The sequence below is a fragment of the Salmo trutta genome, chromosome 33 (assembly GCF_901001165.1).
Source record: "Salmo trutta chromosome 33, fSalTru1.1, whole genome shotgun sequence".
Lineage (NCBI taxonomy): Eukaryota > Metazoa > Chordata > Actinopteri > Salmoniformes > Salmonidae > Salmo > Salmo trutta.
The window spans coordinates 10725562-10745482 of record NC_042989.1 but is presented as its reverse complement, the minus strand read 5'-3'; the positions used below and the strand labels follow the sequence as shown (position 1 = coordinate 10745482).

Here is a 19921-nt window from a genome sequence, read left to right as displayed (position 1 = left end):
TTTCACCTCTTTTGAAAAGAGGAAGGAAGATGTGTCATACAGGCCTAGTAACAGTGAAAGTTGAGTTAGTATGACCAAGCTGGGTTAAAATCCAGCACTCCTGCACACCACAAGACTGTGTTAGCCTGCTGAACTAAAGGGAGCTAATGCACATCTTCAGGACTCACTCAGGCAATGTTGGTTATGCTTTCTTTGCTAATCATCACATATTTGTGTGTGTGTTTTTCCTCCTTCCAAAGTGAGAGTCAAGGTCTGGAGCCCATCTGTATAGCCCTGGGAGAGAACAACACGGCCTGGGCTCTGGACACCGGTGGAAGTCTGTGGTTCAGGACTGGAGTCACTGCCAAAAAGCCCCAGGGGGACGATGACCACTGGTGGCAGGTTGGTATCCTATTGGATTTGTGTTCAATGTTACTCACGGTGCTAGGGCTGTGGCGGTCACAAAATTCCATCAGCCGGTGATTGTCAAGCAAATAACTGTCGGTCTCACGGTAATTGACCGTTAGTTAACATAAACACATTTAGCATCTCCTGGCTTCCACACATAGCCTACAAGCCATTTAAAAAAACGTCTAATAAATCCATGTAATATAGCCTATACCTTCACAATAAATCCATTATTTATTGTAGACAGGTCTAAAGAAGCATGATATGAAAATGTAGTCTATTTCAGAAGAAAAGAATAGCATACTCTGAGTTGTCCTTATGATGTGGCTATGCCAAATGGCTGTGGACTTCGCTAGTTTATTTAGCAGACAAGATTTGCTTATAATTCCGTGGCATTGTTTTATAGTATGAAGAATTCAATTAAACAAAGCTGAATAAAATATAAATATTTTCCCCAAACGATTTGAGGGAGTGCGCACATGCGGCTATTCTGTGTTGAGCGATTAACAAAGAAATATGCTTACTTTAGAGTTATTAATGTAACTTTAGTTGACCTACACATGTTGGGCTATATGTTTTGATTTTTAATACATTCTAAGGCTGCGTGATGAGACTAATGATGATTTGAAAAAAGTTGCTTGAAAGGCATGAGCTCTGCTTTGTTTTTTGCACAGGTTGTACACACTCCAAAAGTCTTTCATTCACCATTTGACAAGCACTTGATAATGCCTCGAATTTCACAGCGGCATCACTTTGTGACCGTAATGCACCCTAAATAAAAAACTCCATGCCTTTTGCGGCCGGGAGTGCTGTGTTGTGCTGTTCTCCCTGAGTGTGCTGCGCAATCGGAAGCGCCTCTCACTCACATGGCTCGCCGTCACGTGATTGGGTCTTTCTCACAGGCTACAAGTGAAGACACACATCGGGGACGCAACTGCTCGCGTCCTTATCCAATTCCGAGGTGCATATTGAAGATAATGGAAGAACTGTCCACATTTACTTTTTGTCAGCCAACAAGATGAGTAGGCCTAACGAACAGCAAAAGCACTAGCCTATGTCAATCTACTGTCCCCCATAGTACAAAAGTCAACCTATTCTGTGCGAGAAATAAATATTCCAAACATAGTCTGGGACAGTTGTGGGATGCGATAGATCCCAAATGAATACAGCCACTAGCATCAAAAATATATTTTTTTATGCAATGTGGCTGACGCAACAGATCAGAACGTTTAGCTTAAAATGTTGACAAACTATTACATGCTACGCCACCGCACGCATGTTGATTTTGTCCCCCCCACACCAGACGCGATCAGGACATGCAGGTTGAAATATCAAAACAAACTCTGAACCAACTATATTAATTTGGTTACAGGTCGAAAAGCATTACATATTTATGGCAATTTAGCTAGCTAGCTTTCTGTTGCTAGCTAATTTGTCCATGGATACAAACATTGGGTTGTTATTTTACCTGAAATGCACAAGGTTCTCTACTCTGACAATTAGTCCACGGATAAAAGGGTAAAAGTTTGTTTTCTAGTAATCTCTCCTTCTTCAAGCTTCTTCTTCTTCTTTGGACTTTATATGGCAGTTGGCAACCAACTTTAAGGTGTGTTACCACTACCGACTTGCCGGGAGTGTGGACCTCAGTTCATCTTTCAATCACACACGTGGGTATATGCTCCTAAAAACCAATGAGGAGATGGCACGTGGGTATATGCTCCTAAAAACCAATGAGGAGATGGGAGAGGTGGGACTTGCAGCGTGTTAAGCATCACAAATAGAACCAAGTTCTATTTTAGCGCCTGGCTATGCAGACACTCGCGAGCAGTGTGTGTGTGCGCAATAATTGAATAACATGTATTTGTACATTTATTTTGCAACGCATGTTAGGCTATTTCTTCACATTATAAGCGCAGCAATGCGCACATGGTAGTAGGCTATAATGCTTTTATTATAAAGCTGCATTTTTATGGTGAAAATGATTTTCCCCAATCTTGAAACTCACGCGCTGCTTATATATGCCGGTTAGGGTCTACACCCCTTGTAAAGCAGATCAATGTGCTTAATTGGCCACTTTAGTTGTGATACAAACCTTTTAAAACATATAGGCCTATGGGCTAGGCTACATGAGGTGTGCTACTATGATTCAAACAAGTCGCAAAAAAAGCATTGTTTCTATGCTGGGCATTATTCACAAGTGATAATATATAATTCACAAGTGGTAGGCTAATATTGTCATCCATCAGACTATTATTGATTTAATCTTGTCTTTACATATACTAAATAATATACAGTTGAAGTCGGAAGTTTACATACACTTAGGTTGGAGTCATTAAAACTCGTTTTTCAACCACTCCACACATTTCTTGTCAACAAACTATAATTTTGGCAAGTCGGTTAGGACATCTACTTTGTGCATGACACAAGTAATTTTTCCAACAATTGTTTACAGACAGATTATTTCACGTATAATTCACTGTATCACTATTCCAGTGGGTCAGAAGTTTGCATACACTAAGTTGACTGTGCCTTTAAACAGCTTGGAAAATTCCAGAAAATTATGTAATGGCTTGAGAAGCTTCTGATAGGCTAATTGACATGATTCGAGTCAATTGGAGGTGTACCTGTAGATGTATTTCAAGGCCTATCTTCAAACTCAGTGCCTCTTTGCTTGACATCGTGGGAAAATCAAAAGAAATCAGCCAAGACCTCAGAAAAAAAATTGTAGACCTCCACAAGTCTGGTTCATCCTTGGGAGCAATTTCCAAACGCCTGAAGGTACCACATTCATCTGTACAAACAATAGTATGCAAGTATAAACACCATGGGACCACACAGCCATCATACTGCTCAGGAAGGAGACGCGTTCTGTCTCCTAGAGATTAACGTACTTTGGTGTGAAAAGTGTAAATCAATCCCAGAACAAACGCAAAGGACCTTGTGAAGATGCTGGAGGAAACGGGTACAAAAGTATCTATATCCACAGTAAAATGAGTCCTATATCGACAACTTGAAAGGCCACTCAGCAAGGAAGAAGCCACTGCTCCAAAACTGCCATAAAAAAGCCAGACTATGGTTTGCAACTACACATGGGGACAAAGATCATACTTTTTGGAGAAATGTCCTCTGGTCTGATGAAACAAAAATAGAACCGTTTGGCCATAATGACCATTGTTATGTTTGGAGGAAAAAGGGGGAGGCTTCCAAGCCGAGGTACATCATCCCAACCGTGAAGCACGGGGGTGGCAGCATCATCTTGTGGGGGTGCTTTGCTGCAGGAGGGACTAGTGCACTTCACAAAATAGATGACATCATGGGGAAAGAAAATTATGTGGATATATTGAAGCAACATCTCAAGACATCAGTCAGGAAGTTAAAGCTTGGTTGCAAATGGGTCTTCCAAATGGACAATGACCCCAAGCCTACTTCCAAAGTTGTGGCAAAATGGCTTAAGGACAACGAAGTCAAGGTATTGGAGTGGCCATCACAAAGCCCTGAACTCAATCTTATAGAAAATTTGTGGGCAGAACTGAAAAGCGTGTGCCAGCAAGGAGGCCTATAAACCTGACTAGTTACACCAGCTCTGTCAGGAGGAATGGGCCAAAATTCACCCAACTTATTGTGGGAAGGTTGTGGAAGGCTACCCGAAACGTTTATCCCAAGTTAAACAATTTAAAGGCAAAGCTACCAAATACTAATTGACTGTAAGTAAACTGGGAATGTGGGAAAGAAATAAAAGCTGAAATAATTAATTCTCTCTACTATTATTCTGACATTTCACATTCTGAAAATACACTGGTGATCCTAACTGACCTAAGACAGGGAATGTTTACTAGGATTAAATGTCAGGAATTGTGAAAAACTGAGTTGAAATGTATTTGGCTAAGGTGTATATAAACATCCGACTTCAACTGTATGTGTGACATTTGTTTTGATTTAGAATGGACCATTATCATGTACCTGTCTCGAAACAAGGGCAGCGGGAAAAAATGTATGTACTTAAATAGAGAATGGAGGATGCTTTTCCCCGTGGTTTATTTTCATGCCACCCAGGTAGGCTATACACCTGTTGTAAATATAAGCAATGTGCTTTATATTAGGAAAGTTGAGAAATAAATATTGGAGGCCTAGCCTATAGAAAGCTGATCCTGCTATTTTTAGTAGAGGCCATCATTCTGTTTTCTTGCACAGTTGCATAACCTATTGAAATGAGCTCAAGGGCTCTTATGAAGTGTGTTTGTTTAGATTATCAAATGCATTTGCATTGATGTCAGAGTGATTACAGGGACAATAAAGTGCTGAGTACCAGGCAGTTAGCAACTTTGGTAGGCTACTAATGACCAGCAGCCTCATCAGAGCTTGGAGAAGCCTAATTACGCGACTAAATGGTCATGTGGAATTTGACTGCCTTCATGACTCGTGACCGCCGGTGTGGCGGTAATACTGTCACCGCAACAGCCCTACTCACACCCATAATTTCCATCAGTCCTCTATTTTTCACTTCGATCGTTTTTTAAGAATGTCTATTTTTTAAGTCAAAGGGTTTGCATTACAGACTTCACCCTTCTAATGCTTATATATTTCTGGCCTTTTGTTCCCTCCCTCAGGTGAGCATCACAGACTATGTGGTGTTTGACCAGGGCAGTCTGTTCCAGACTCTGATCCAGGCCACTCAAAACGTGGCCACGGCCACCAAGGCCCCGGTGGAGCGGGTGGCAGAGTGCCTCCGCGTGGCCTTCCTCTCCCAGCAGTCCCAGTGCCAGCCCAGCCTGGTCTCTTCCAACACCACTGGCGTCTGGATTGCATCTGGCAGGAACGACTTCCATGTCGCCAAGGGCAGCCTCAGCGGTATGTTATTAGACCTCAATACTTTTTTGTTAGCTCACCAAGCTAATGCCTTGGCTTAAGCTTGGTGAGTTAACACAGATGTTCAGTCAGGAGCCATTTTTTAATTGTTGTTTTCTGCATTGGAATGCCATTTATGTAGTGCCCTTGATGACATAACCACTTCCCATAGAAACACAGAACTTCATCAGCTAAGCCTTCAGCCCAGTTCAGATACAACAGCCAGTCAAGATGAGACTAGATGGTTTTAAGCAGTTCTAGAACAACTTCTTTTTTTTTTATCTGAGTGGTGTAGTTTTAGAATGTCTCATGTTGGCTGCTGGAGTTTTCAATATTCAACATGTCAAATCTTAGCAAAAGACTTGAAACGAGACGGGTCCGTTTAAATAAGAACTCAATCAAATGTTATTGGTCACATACACATGGTTAGCAGATGTTAATGCGAGTGTAGCGAAATGCTTGTGTTTCTAGTTCCGACCGTGCAGTAATATCTAACAAGTAATCTAACAATTTCACAACAACTACCTTATACACACAAGTGTAAGGGAATGAATAAGAATATGTACATATAAATATATGTACAGTGGGCTGATGTTCTGTGTTTAGCCAAGCAGGTTAGCTAGCTATTTTGCTGCAGTTAGATACCCTAGCTTGCTGATATTTCTCTGACAAGTTGCAAAGTGTGCCCGGTTTCTGGTGCATGTATTTCATAGTACTCGTTTTCTACAGCACCGTTCCTACAGCACCATTCTACAGCACCATTTTCTTCAACACTGTTTTTTAAATACATGTTCTATTTAACCTTTATTTAACGAGGCAAGTCAGTTAAGAACAAATTCATTTGCTACAACAAGCGTCAACTTTTTCTCAAAGTTTCATCACATCCTTGTAAAGAGGCACCTTTACCGTGGAAACGGTCTCAACCGTGCATCCTATATTTTTGGTCTGAATGCCCCGTCTTTGGTCAGCTGTTATACAACACAAATGTCGTCTTTTCTCTCCTTATGTCGGCTGTTCTATCTGAACGGGCTTTAAGGCAAAAACTATTTGCATTTCTTTACTGACACCTTCTCAAAGGTCAAAGTGTGTTAAAGCAGTGTGATGGACAGTGACTTTTGTGATAATACTGCAGGGTGTTTAGTGTGACAGTGATGTTTTGTGACCCCACAGGCACGTTCTGGCAGGGTGTTGTACCCAGAGGAACCGTCTCTGCCACGAAGTGGGCCTTCGTCTACTCCTCGGCTTTACTCAGTAAAGAAGGTAGATTGGTGACCACTCTTTGTAAACACATAACATTATTACTACCACTCTCCACCTTATGGCAACAACCCATCTCAAATAAATGTACAGAAATAAAGAAGCCCACTCCTTTGACATTACATTTACATTACATGTTATCTGTGTCGCTCTGTGTTTTACATCACCAACATGTGACTGTGTTTGTATCTCTCTGTCTCTGCAGGGAGCTTCCTGTGGCTGGGCCAGAGCAGGAAAGACCTGTTCTGTGTTTGGGACCAGGATGGTCAGATGCACCCCACCACGGTCCAACTGCCCCAGGACATAGAGATGGTGCAGCTCACTGCCTGCCGCGATGCCCTGTGGGGACTGGACCACCACGGCCGTGTCCACATCCGCACCCTCTCCACCAGCTGCCCCACTGGCATGCACTGGAATCTGCTGGACCTCAGCCAGCTCGGTAAGACCATACTGTTCACACATAGAAATAACATTGGTTGCCTCATCAGACAGATCACAAGCTAGGGTAGCTAAGTTTTGGCTAGATGCTAAATGCAAAAATAACTTTGTGATTTTGTTTGCTAAATTGGTGATTTAGTGGCCTCACGGGGAGATTGATTGCAGTAGTTTTGTGGTATTTCCTCTCTGTTTTGTATGAAAACGATACTGAACAAAAATATAAACGCAACATGTAAAGTGTTGGTCCCATGTTTCATGAGCTTAAATAAAAGATCCCTGAAATTTTCCATATGCACAAAAAGCGTATTTCTCTCAAATGTTGTGCACAAATTTGTTTACATCCCTGTTCGTGAGCATTTCTCCTTTGCCAAGATAATCCATCCACCTGACAGGTGTGGCATATCAAGAAGCTAATTAAATGGCATGATCATTACACAGGCGCACCTTGTGCTGTGGACAATAAAAGGCCACTCTAAAATGTGCAATTTTGTCACACAACACAATGCTACAGATGTCTCAAGTTTTGAGGGAGCATGCAATTGGTATGCTGTCTGCAGGACTGTCCACCAGAGCTCTTTCCAGAGATTTGAATGTTCATCCAGAGGCGGCGCTCCTAGTGACCGGGGACTTTAATGGAGCAAAAACTTAAATCAGTTTGAACTAATTTCTATCAGCATGTTAAATGTGCAACCAGAGGGGAAAAAATTCTAGACCACCTTTACTCCACACACCAAGACGCGTACAAAGCTTTCCCTCGCCCTCCATTTGGCAAATATGACCATAATTCTATCCTCCAGATTCCTGCTTTCAAGCAAAAATTAAAGCAGGAAGCACCAGTGACTCGGGTCTATAAAAAAAGTGGTCAGATGAAGCAGATGCTAAACAAGACTGTTTTGCTAGCACAGACTGGGCTATGTTCAGGGATTCTTCTGACGGCATTGAGGAGTACACCACATCAGTCACTGGCTTTATCAATAAGTGCATCGAGGACATCGTCCCCACAGTGACTGTACATACATACCCCAACCAAAAGCCAGAAATTATAGGCAATATTTTCACTGAGCTATAGGCTAGAGCTGCCACTTTCAAGGAGTGGGACTCTAACCCGGAAGCTTATAAGAAATCCCGCTATGCCCTCCGACAAACCATCACACAGGCAAAGCGTCAATACAGGACTAAGATTGAATCGTACTACATCTGCTCCGACGCTCATCGGATGTGGCAGGTCCTGCAAACTATTACAGACTACAAAGCGAAGCACAGCCAAGAGCTGCCCAGTGACACGAGCCTTCCAGATGAGCTAAATAACTTCTATGCTCGCTTCGAGGCAAGTAACACTAAAACATGCATGAGAGCATCAGCTGTTCCGGACGACTGTGTGATCACACTCTCCGCAGCCGATGTGAGTAAGACCTTTAAACAGGTCAATATTCACAAGGCTGCAGAGCCAGATGGATTACCAGGACGTGTACTCCGAGCATGCGCTGACCAACTGGCAAGTATCTTCACTGACATTTTCAACCTCTCCCTGTCTGAGTCTGTAATACCAACATGTTTCAAGCAGACCATTATAGTACCTGTGCCCAAGAACACTAAGGTAACCTGCCTAAATGACTACCGACCTGTAGCACTCTGCGTCTGTAGCCATGAAGTGCTTTGAAAGGCTGGTCATGGCTCACATCCACACCATTATCCCAGAAACCCTAGAACCACTCCAATTTGCGTACCGCACTAACAGATCCACAGATGATGCAATCTGTATTGCGCTCCACACTGCCCTTTCACACCTGGACAAAAGGAACACCTATGTGAGAATGCTATTCATTGACTACAGCTCAGCGTTCAACACTATAGTGCCCTCAAAGCTCATCACTAACGTAAGAACCCTGGGACTAAACACCTCCCTCTGCAACTGGATCATGGACTTCCTGAAGGGCCGCCCCCAGGTGGTAACGTAGGTAACAAAACATCCGCCACTCTGATCTTCAACACGGGGGCCCCTCAGGGGTGCGTGCTCATTCCCCTCCTGTACTCCCTGTTCACTTATGACTGCACGCTCAGGCACGACACCAACACCATCATTAAGTTTGCTGATGACAGAACAATGGTAGGCCTGATCACCAACAACAATGAGACAGCCTATAGGGAGGTCAGAGACCTGACCGTGTGGTGCAAGGACAACAACCTCTCCCTCAACATGATCAAGACTAAGGAGAGGATTGTTGACTACAGGAAAAGGAGGACCGGGCACACCCCCATTCTCATTGATGGGGCTATAGTGGAGCAGTTTGAGAGCTTCAAGTTCCTTGGCGTCCACATCACCAACAAACTAACATGGTCCAAGCACACCAAGACAGTCGTGAAGAGGGCACGACAAAACCTAATCCCCCTCAGGAGATTGAACAGATTTGGCATGGCAGATCCTCAAAAAAGGTTTTACAGCTGCACCTTCGAGAGTATCCTGACGGGTTGCATCACTGCCTGGTATGGCAACTGCTCGGCCTCCGACCGCAAGGCACTACAGAGGGTAGTGTGTATGGCCCAGTACATCTCCGGGGCCAAGCTTCCTGCCATCCAGGACCTCTATACCAGGCGGTGTCAGAGGAAGGCCCTAAAAATTGTCAAAGACTCCAGCCACCCTAGTCATAGATTGTTCTCTCTGCTACTGCATTGCAAGCGGTACCGGAGCGCTAAGTCTAGGTCCAAGAGGCTCCTAAATAGCTTCTACCCCCAAGCCATAAGACTCCTGAACATCTAATCAAATGGCTACCCAGACTATTTGCATTGTCCCCCATGCACATTGAGTCTGTACCAGTACCCCCTGTATATAGCCCCGCTATTGTTATTTACTGCTGCTCTTTAATCATTTGTTATTCTTATCTCTCACTTTTTGGAGGGATATTTTCTTATCTGCATTGTTTGTTAAGGGCTTGTAAGTAAGCATTTCACTGTAAGATTTACACATGTTGTATTCCGCGCATGTGACAAATACAATTTGATTTGATTTAATTAGTCTACTATAAGCCACCTGAAACGTAGTTTTAGAGAATTTTGGCAGTACGTCCAACCGGCCTCATAATCGCAGATCACGTGTAACCACGCCAGCCAGGACCTCCACATCCGGCTTCTTCACCTGCGGGATCATCTGAGACCAGCCACCCATACAGGTGATGAAACTGTGGGTTTGCACAACCAAAGAATTTCTGTACAAACTGTCAGAAACCGTCACAGAAAAGCTCATCTGCATGCTCATCGTCCTCACTAGGGTCTTGACCTGCTTGCAGTTCGGCATCGTAACCGACATCAGTGGGTTAATGTTCACCTTCAATGGCCACTAGCATGCTGAAAAAGTTTGGTGTTCACGGATGAATCACGGTTTCAACTGTACTGATGTATGGTGTCTTGTGGGCTAGCGGTTTGCTGATGTCAGCTTTGTGAACAGAGTGCCCCATGGTGGGGTTATGGTATGGGCAGACATAAGCTACAGACAACAAACACAATTGCATTTTATCGATGGCAATGTTAATGCACAGAGATCAAGAGGCCATTGTCGTGCCATTCATCCGCCGCCATCACCTCATGTTTCAGCATGATAATGTACCGTCCCTTGTTGCAAAGGATCTGTACACAATTCCTGGAAGCCAAAAAATGTCCCAGCTCTTGCATGGCCTGTATATACACCAGACACACCCATTGGGCATGTTTGGGATGCTCTGGATCAATGTTTATGACAGCATTTTCCACTTCCCACCAATATCCAGCAACTTCACACAGCCATTGAAAAGGAGTGGGACAACATTCCAGAGGCCACAATCAACAGCCTGATCAACTCTATGCAAAGGAGATGTGTCGCGCTGCATGATGCAAATAGTGGTCACACCAGATACTGACTTGTTTTTCCGACAGTTAAAAAAAATAATAAAGATATCTGTGACGAACAGATGCAAATCTGTATTCCATTCATGTGAAATCCATAGATTAGGGCCTAATTAAGTTATTTCAACTGACTGATTTCCTTATATGAACTGTAACTGTATGAAATTGTTGCATTATGCATATATATTTTTGTTCAGTGTAAATGTTTTCCACATTTCATTATACAGTAGTAACTAAGCCATTTTGTTTGCAGATATTAAAGGAACATTTTATATATAGGCAATAAGTGTTCTTAAAAATTAAATGGCCATTTCATAACTGATCAGAGCTGAACATTTTATTCCCAGTGTGACATACATATCTAGCACATGCTGTATGTCTAGTCTGTCAAATGTCAGCCTGTCTTTTGGTGTCAGTTCCGTATAGCTGCATACTTTCACACGCCCATCGTAGTGTCCCCAACAGCTTACGTTTCGTGTCCCAGTGGTCGGCAATGGTACCCGCACCTCCAAACTGCAGTCTGACTCTGACCTAGTTCATGTCTCTATATGAGGTTGTCTCTCTAGTCCTAGTTACGCCCCTCAGGAATACAGGGAGAGCAATAAACTAGCAGTCCTGAAACAGAAGATCTGGATCTAGAGGCATTGTCTTGAGTTGGCTGCTGACACAGATTCAGCATGCAGGGGCTGCTGGTAGTCTCAGACATCACTCGCTTCCCCAGTTTTACTAGGGAGTTTTTTACTTATGTACAGGCAGGTGGTACTTACATAAGACTTTTTTGTAATAAGGTCCTCCTTGAGCAAGGTGTCAAAGTTCATGCCAGGCAGGGTAATTATCAGAGCAGTTCCTCCTACTACAAGTCAAGACCTTTCAATACTCCATGCTGAAGGAGTGTCTGCTAAGTTTACTAAAGAAATCCTTGTATTTTTTGAGGTGAAATGTTTACATTGCCTTTTAGACTTTTTTGGGATGTACCACGTCTCAAGCAGTAAGCTGACATGTCTGCAGAAAACACATGATTCTAAAGAGATAATAGACCTATGTATTACCGTCATTTGGCAATGAGTCCCTACCCTCCATTCCAAGAGGTTGGTGTCATTTACAATTCATGGAAAGTAAGTTATCTAACAGCAAATAGATTTCAACCCTTCGATAGCTGCACCAGGGTCTTGATAGAAGCTTCAGTGTTTGTTTATTGAAGAGGTTCAGGTTGTATATGTTCTGCTGCTGGAAAGTGGCTGGATGCAAATAGACAGCCATGTGACGACAGCAGACAGCTGTAGCCAGGCCGTATTGGGCTGTGTGTGCATCACAATGTAACATGAGAGGGGAGGGAGCTGAGAGTACACACATTTTTAGCCGTGTTCTGTTAGATCATGTGGTCATTGACACTAAGTCTCCGTGCTAGAACACTGCACATGAATCAGGACAGGGACAGAGTGTTTGACACCTTTCACAGTTCATTATAGTTCATGAAGTAAGTTTTGTTAGTTATCGCATAATGAAAAGACATTTGTAAGTGAAACTTATTTCATGTAAGACGCTCATTTGGTGTCGAACATTTAGGTTATTTGTTATAAAAGATTGATTTACTATATAATAAAATGATATTTTTGGAAGGGAAATAATCAAGACTGGGGAAATAAATCACAAAGCATTGGTCTGCCTTGTGTGGGTTCTCCATGTTTGACAAAGAAACATTTAACAATGTTTTATCATTTGTTTCTCAATTGGCATCTTGTCCCTGATAAAACTACTAGTACGCTTAGGGCTGTGGTGGTCATGAAATGTTGTCAGCCAGTTGTTGTCATGCAAAAGACTTCCAGGCTCATAGTAATTGAAAGTTAATTAACATCAATATGTTTCGCATCTCCAGGCCTCCACACATACAAGTCGCTGATGCGCCACTTTGGAACATCGACATTTAAAAAAGTATAATAAATCAATTTAATGTACACCATCACAATAAACCCATTATTTATTTTTAGTCGGGTCTAAAGAAACATTATTATATGAAGAAAATGTATTTCAGAAGAACAGAATATGAATTGGCCTACTGTAGGCCGATGTTATCTGGCTATGCGCCATGCCATAGGCTGTAGGCTTGTTTATTTAGCTGACAAAATAATACCATATAGTCCTGTGGTATTATTTTATATGATCTTATAGTAAAAATAATATAATTGGACTTAGCCTCTTCATATCCTTTCTATTTTACTCAGCTATGTTGAGTGTAAAAGTGAACATTTTGAAACAGGTCAGATACACTAGATTTGGAGTTATTTGGGAACTTTAGTTGTGAATGATACAAACCTTAGAATGTCTTAGAAATCAAGACATACGGTATATGGGCTGCAGGGTGCGACTATAGGCTATTGATGATTTGAGAAAGTAGCAAAAAAGGCTTGTGCTCTGTTCCTTGCCTCAGGCTGCACAGCTGTTCTCTCATCAAGTGATCATATTTTCACCCATCACACTACATTCAATTTAATCTTGTCTTGACTAATATGAAAATAGGCAGGAACAGGGGGAAAAAAGACATGTCATCTGTATGCACTCAAATAGCGAATGGAGGCCTCGCGCTTTTCCACGTGTCAGTTTTGTAGGCTACTTCGGGTTTATATCGGAGCATGTGCTTAATATGAGCTGCTGAGAAATATAAGAACACTTATTTCACTCCAAGCATCAACCACTGCTTGATGAGCACGCTCTTGCTGCCCTGTAGGTAATATTCTGCCCAAACTCTGTATGCCTTGGGCTGTCCCAGCTACCTAGTGCTTAATTTGGGAAACCAAGTGAAATCTGTTCCGGAACATCGATAGTGACATGTTTTCGCAAAACAAATCATATTTCACTAAACTGTTGACAGCCCGTCTCGAAAAAGGAATAAAGGAGAGAGAGGAGATGGAAACGCATGGTGGTGAGATATTCTGTATAGCTAAATGTAATGTATAACCCAATTAATTGTGAAAATATAAAACAATCCCAATTACTAGGCTATTCAAATACAAATGCACTGATTGTAAGCTAACTGTAAGCCACCCTGCACAATCAATGAATCAACAGCATCAGCTAGGGCTATACGTTCTCTCCCAGGCTCATGGATAGACATTTTGGAGCGTAGCATAAGGTAACCAGTCCATTCTGTATGCATTATAATACTGTCTACACTCAAAGGCCGTTACTCACATTTGTTTAATTTTGGAGTATAGGCTAGACCAATTATGTACCGAAGACATATCAGTTTTATTTAATGTTTTTCTACCATGCGTTATATGCCGTAGGCTATGTATTGTATTACAGCACAATCATAATTTTAATTCGGGTTTTTTGTTCCGGGCCTGGGCTCATAAGCTTATGCATATGCATAAGCTTTAATATGCTTATGGGAGTTTTGAATTAATCATCACCTTAGAAAGCGATGTCACGTAAATGTCGTGTTAGTCTTTGAAACAAAGACTAACTACACTGTTTCAACCTGCAGTTGAAGTTCTTTCTTCAAATTGATCATCACAGTGAGGTGAGTTTTAAAAGTAAGGTAGGCCTTCTGTTTTGATGATAAGTGTTTGGCTTACATAATCACATCAATGTCAATTGTCTGTATGAACACATATTTTCTCCACTTTCATGTGAGAATCAGTTGCTGCTTGAAGGCATAGTACACTAGTAATGTGTGCTCGTGTCTTACTGCTTGCCCTGTGACCATCTTTGGTCCTAGAGTAGGCCTAAATAGGGCTTTTAGTGTATTTTTCCTGGCCTGGTGACCTTGCCAGGAAAATTGTTTGGCTCATAGATCACCCGTGTCCAAACTTTTGACTGGTACTGTATTAGCCTATTATCAAAGTTCAAGGGTTTTTCTTTATTTTTACTATATTCTACATCGTAAAATAATAGTGAAGACATCAAAACTATGAAATAACACATATGGAATGATGTAGTAACCAAAAAAAGTGTTAATTAAATCAAAATATATTTTAGATTTGAGATTCTTCAAAGTAGCCACCGTTTGCCTTGATGACAGCTTTGCACACTCTTGGCATTCTCTCAACCATATTCATGAGCTAGTCACCTGGAATGCATTTCAATTAACAGGTGTGCCTTGTTGAAAGTTAATTTGTGGAATTTCTTTCCTTCTTAATGCGTTTGAGCCAATCAGTTGTGTTGTGACAAGGTAGGGGTGGTATACAGAAGATAGCCCTATTTGGTAAAAGACCAAGTCCATATTATGGCAAGAAAAGCTCAAATAAGCAAAGAGAAACGACAGTCCATCATTACTTTAAAACATGAAGGTCAGACAATCCAGAAAATGTCAATAACTTTTAACGTTTCTTCAAGTGCAGTCGCAAAAACCATCAAGCATTATGAAGAAACTGGCTCTCATGAGGACCACCACAAGAAAGGAAGACCCAGAGTTACCTCTGCTGCAGAGGATAAGTTCATTAGAGTTACCAGCCTCAGAAATTGCAGCTCGAATAAATGCAGACACATATCAACATCAACTGTTCAGAGGAGACTGCGTGAATCAGGCCTTCATGGTCAAATTGCTGCAAAGAAACTACTACCAAAGGACACCAATAAGAAGAAGAGACTTGCTTGAAACACGAGCAATGTACATTAGACTGGTGGAAATCTGACCTTTTGGTCTGATGAGTCCAAATGTGAGTTTTTTTGTTCCAACCGCCGTGTCTTTGTGAGATGCAGAGTAGGTGAATGGATGATCTCTGCATGTGTGATTACCACCATGAAGGAGGAGGTGTGATGGTGTGTGGGGTGCTTTGCTGGTGACACTGTCTGTGATTTATTTATAATTCAAGGCACAATTAACCAGCATGGCTACCACAGCATTCTGTTTGCACTTAGTGGGACTATTATTTGTTTTTCAACAGGACAATGATCCAACACACATCCAGGCTGTGTAAGGGCTTTTTGACCAAGAAGGAGAGTGATGGAGTGCTGCATCAGATGACCTGGCCTCGACAATCACCCGGCCTCAACTCAATTGAGATGGTTTGGGATGAGTTGGACCGCAGAATGAAGGAAAAGCAGCCAACAAGTGCTCAGCATATGTGGGAAGTCCTTCAAGACTGTTGGAAAAGTATTCCTCATGAAGCTGGTTGAGAGAATGCCAAGAGTGTGGAAAGCTGTCATTAAGGCAAAGGGTGGCTACTTTGAAGGGGGCATGACGTCACGTGATAGTTGCTAGTCACGTTTACCACCAGAGGATTCCCCAGTGAGGTCAGAGGTGAAAGGGTGATGTCAAAGGGTTAAAACATGAGCTTTGAAGCTTCAAATACAGTATATCCAATGTCTCTGAACACCAATGCATGTTGTCTGTAGTACCATATACGCTATTCAGAAAAATAAATACAAATACTTGTTTAGGCTAGACATGGCTGTAGACCCCTATGGCGTCAATGGGCTCCACATCCAAGTCTCAGGCAACATTTAGGACTAGGCTAATCTTTTCTTAGAATGTATCTTGCCCAGAAACTCCAGGAGTAATCTTGAATTGCAACCAATCCCTTTAGCGATCCCTATAGATTATAGGTTATTCATATAGAGGTCCGGGTTTTCATTTTTTAGGGATAGGTGGAATTCCTCAAGTAGCTATGTTCCAGATTTTTACCTTGTCAGCTTGGGAATTCAATCCAGCAACCTTTCAGTGACTGGCCCAGTGCTCCTACCCGCCAGGCTACAATGACAGCCACCTTATCAACAGTAGGGAGGTTTCCCTGACCCTGTCTCTCCCCACACAAAGTTTGTTACAGAATGTCAATAGCTTAATCTAATAGTGATAATGTGATGAATAAAGAGAGCAGTGATTCTGGAAGGGTTGACCATTAAAGGGACGCTCCCAAGCTTTTGTATAATTTCAGCCAGTAGTTTTAAAAGTAGTGCTCACGAGCAAAAAAACAGTTCCTTGAAAATGTTGCACAATTGTGTACCACGCCATCCATTTCATATAATATGTTACACCCTGCAACAAAAAAACATACATTTGTACAATCTGTTACGAAATTGTAAGTACTTAAGATCCCAGACTGCATCTTTAACCCTTTGACAAGAAAATACTAAGTAATACGTTATGTTTTGGTGTGTCGGTCCTCATATTTCATAAAAGTATTCACGTCATTCAGTCGGAAACCTCTTCTAAAGACTGAAATAAGTATTTGTTTTTAAGTGATGAAGCCTTTGAAAACACTGTAAGTGTTGTAATGTTTCACATTAAATAATAACTTGTCTTTTTTGCCTTATTGGCTTACAACCCCTTGGCCTTCATTAATTTGTTAAACAGAAGCTCAGAGAACCTTTTGCATCATCAACATTTTTATTTTATTTTATTTTCATTTAACCTTTTATTTAAACGTGCCATCTCCTGTTCTGGGCAATGTGCTTTTCCTTATCTGGCTTCGATTAAAGGGACTGTCATCACATCAATGCAATCATTGGATAGAGGAGCATCAAGGTTAGCAGGACAAACCAGTTCACTTTATCAACACCTTGCCCTGATGTGTCTGTGAGGACATCCAGGCATTTCAACTTATCCTCTCCCGGTGGTCGTTGTCCATCCGTATTCTCTGTCCTGATATCACATGCCCTATGGTTTAGTTTGGGAAAGGTATAACATACCAAGCTTCTACAGTGTCAGTTTTTTTACGCACGTACGAGACCATGCATACGTCACTCACTGAACATTTGAAGTGGACGTATATGTATGCAGTCTTTATTAGAATAGATTGACTTAATTTTTCCCTGAGCGAACTTGCAATTGTGTCATTTGGATTAGATAATAAACACAACAGCACAAGAAACAGGTGACAGATATACAAATAATACAAAGTCATTAACACAAAGTCAAGAATATTGCGGGCGAATGGGATTGCTTTATTTGGAGGTCATTGTTTGTTTAGAGGTCAGCCAACCCAATAGTCAGATTATATAATGTGTGAGATTACTGTGACATAATAGTGTTTTGTCACATGGGCCTCTAGTGTGCTGTGTTATATTGTGCCGCACAAAGCAATATCCATGTCTGTGGTTTCAGTTTTTCTTACTAAACAATGGTAAGAGAAAGTCGTACATACATATACTCCCAGTTAAAATTTGCCTATTATCAAAGTCTGTTACAATATTATGTAAACAATCTCTGCTATTATTAGGCCTATATGTCTGAACCAATGTTCCTGCACAATCGTTTCTTCAGTGTCATGAAGAAAGACTTCACAGAAGCTGAAGAACTGACATTGGTTTGGTTTGCTTTGTCTTGCAGGTCAGGTAAGGCTGATCAGCATATCATGTGGCAGTCAGAATGTGTGGGCGTGTGATGGCTATGGGATGGTCTATTTCCGCGTGGGCACGCAACCCCTCAACCCCAGCATGATGCTTCCTGCCTGGATCTGCATTGAACCACCAGAGCAGGTAAATCCACACAGTGCATCTGCTTAGATTATGAATACCATTTGATTGATACAGTGATAGTTGCTTATACGGTGGAGTCCGAAATTATTGACACCCTTGATGAAGATGAGCAAAAATGACTATAAAATAAGGAATTAAAATACGGAGCTATATTATATGCTCCAAAAAATTGGGAAATTATATTATTTTATACTAATACAATTGCTAAGAGAAAGATATATTTTTTTGACAAGTAATACTTTTTTTTCTCAACGGTAGGGGTTATAATTATTGGACACCCCTGTTTTCAATACCTCACCTTGCGAGGATAACGGAATTGAGCCTTTTCTAAAAGGTTTTATAAGTTGGAGAACACTTTGGGAGGGATCTTAGACCATTCCTCCATACAGAATCTTTCCAGATCCTTAATATCCTTCGTCTGCACTTATGGACTGCCCTCTTCAATTCAAACCACAGGTTTTCAATGGGTTTCATTTCCGGAGACTGAGATGGACATTACAAAATGTTGGTTTTGTGGCCATTTAACCATTTCTTTGTGGATTTTAATTTGTGCTTGGGGTTATTGTCTTGCTGGAAGATCCACTTGCAGCCAAGTTTCAGCCTCCTCGCAGAGGCAACCAGGTTTTTGGCTAAAATGTCCTTGTACTGGGTAAAGCTCATGATGCTGTTGACCTTAACTAGGGCCCCAGGACCAGTGGAAGCAAAATAGCCCCATAACATCAAAGATCCACCCCCATATATTACAGTAGGCATGGGGCTCTTTTCTGCTTATGTATTCTCATTTCGACACCAAACACACCACTGGTGTGTGTGACCAAACAGCTCTATTAACATGTCATCTGACCATAGCACTGGTTCGAATCCAAGTGCCAATGCCGTTTAGCAAACTCCAGACGTTCACATTTGTTGGATGACATAAAATAAAGCTCTTTGGCCACGCACACCAGTGGTGGGTTTGGTGTCAAAATGAGAATGTATGAGGGGGAAAAAAACATACCTACTGTAAAATATGGTGGTGGATCTCAGTTATGGGGCTATTTTGCCTCCGCTGGTCCTGGGGCCCTTGTTCAGCACATTATATTTCCAGTTGTGCTGTGTTGTTCACATCGTCATGGTTTCCTGCTCCATCAGCCAGTAGGAGTGCACTTGATAAGGATCCACACCAGTCCCAACGACCGCATGCTGTGGGCCATGGACAACAGAGGGAACGTACATGTCCGCACAGGAATCACAGACGAGATGCCTGTCGGCACAGACTGGGAACACATTCCAGGTAAATGACCTGATGATTGACCGTCAGTCAGACACCCAATGATATAACACCTTTTGTTCCCTATCCCTACACCTGTCATCCATTTTCGATTTTTACCCAGTGCGTCATTGTCTCTTTGTTTAAGTTAGACAACCACGTCTCCATAAGCGGAAGATCAGACACCCATTCATAAAACCTTCGTCCAAAGACGAGACAATCAACTTCAGTGTTCTATATCCAATGTGTTCCCAGGCCTTCAGGCCAGTCAGCTGGTGCTGAGTGTGAAGACAGTTTGGGTGCGCTGCCCCAACGGGGAGGTGGCGAGGCGCTACGGTATCACTGACAAGAACCCAGCAGGGGACTACTGGAAGAAGATACCAGGCCTGCTCAACTGGCTGACAGGTGAGTGATGAGATGGAGACTAAGAGAGAGAGAGTGTTCCAGTTG

At 42.0% G+C, this 19921-nt stretch overlaps 1 protein-coding gene across 1 annotated transcript in view; it reads left to right on the top strand.

The window, feature by feature from the left end:
- Positions 1 to 19921, top strand: part of tecpr2 (tectonin beta-propeller repeat containing 2) — a 31417-nt gene that overhangs the window by 8985 nt on the left and 2511 nt on the right. The window contains exons 13-19 of the mRNA XM_029729770.1: positions 240 to 381; positions 4995 to 5235; positions 6403 to 6492; positions 6695 to 6928; positions 18074 to 18222; positions 19354 to 19495; positions 19727 to 19876. Coding sequence (XP_029585630.1) covers positions 240 to 381; positions 4995 to 5235; positions 6403 to 6492; positions 6695 to 6928; positions 18074 to 18222; positions 19354 to 19495; positions 19727 to 19876 — 1148 coding nt within the window. The remainder of the gene's footprint in view (positions 1 to 239; positions 382 to 4994; positions 5236 to 6402; positions 6493 to 6694; positions 6929 to 18073; positions 18223 to 19353; positions 19496 to 19726; positions 19877 to 19921) is intronic.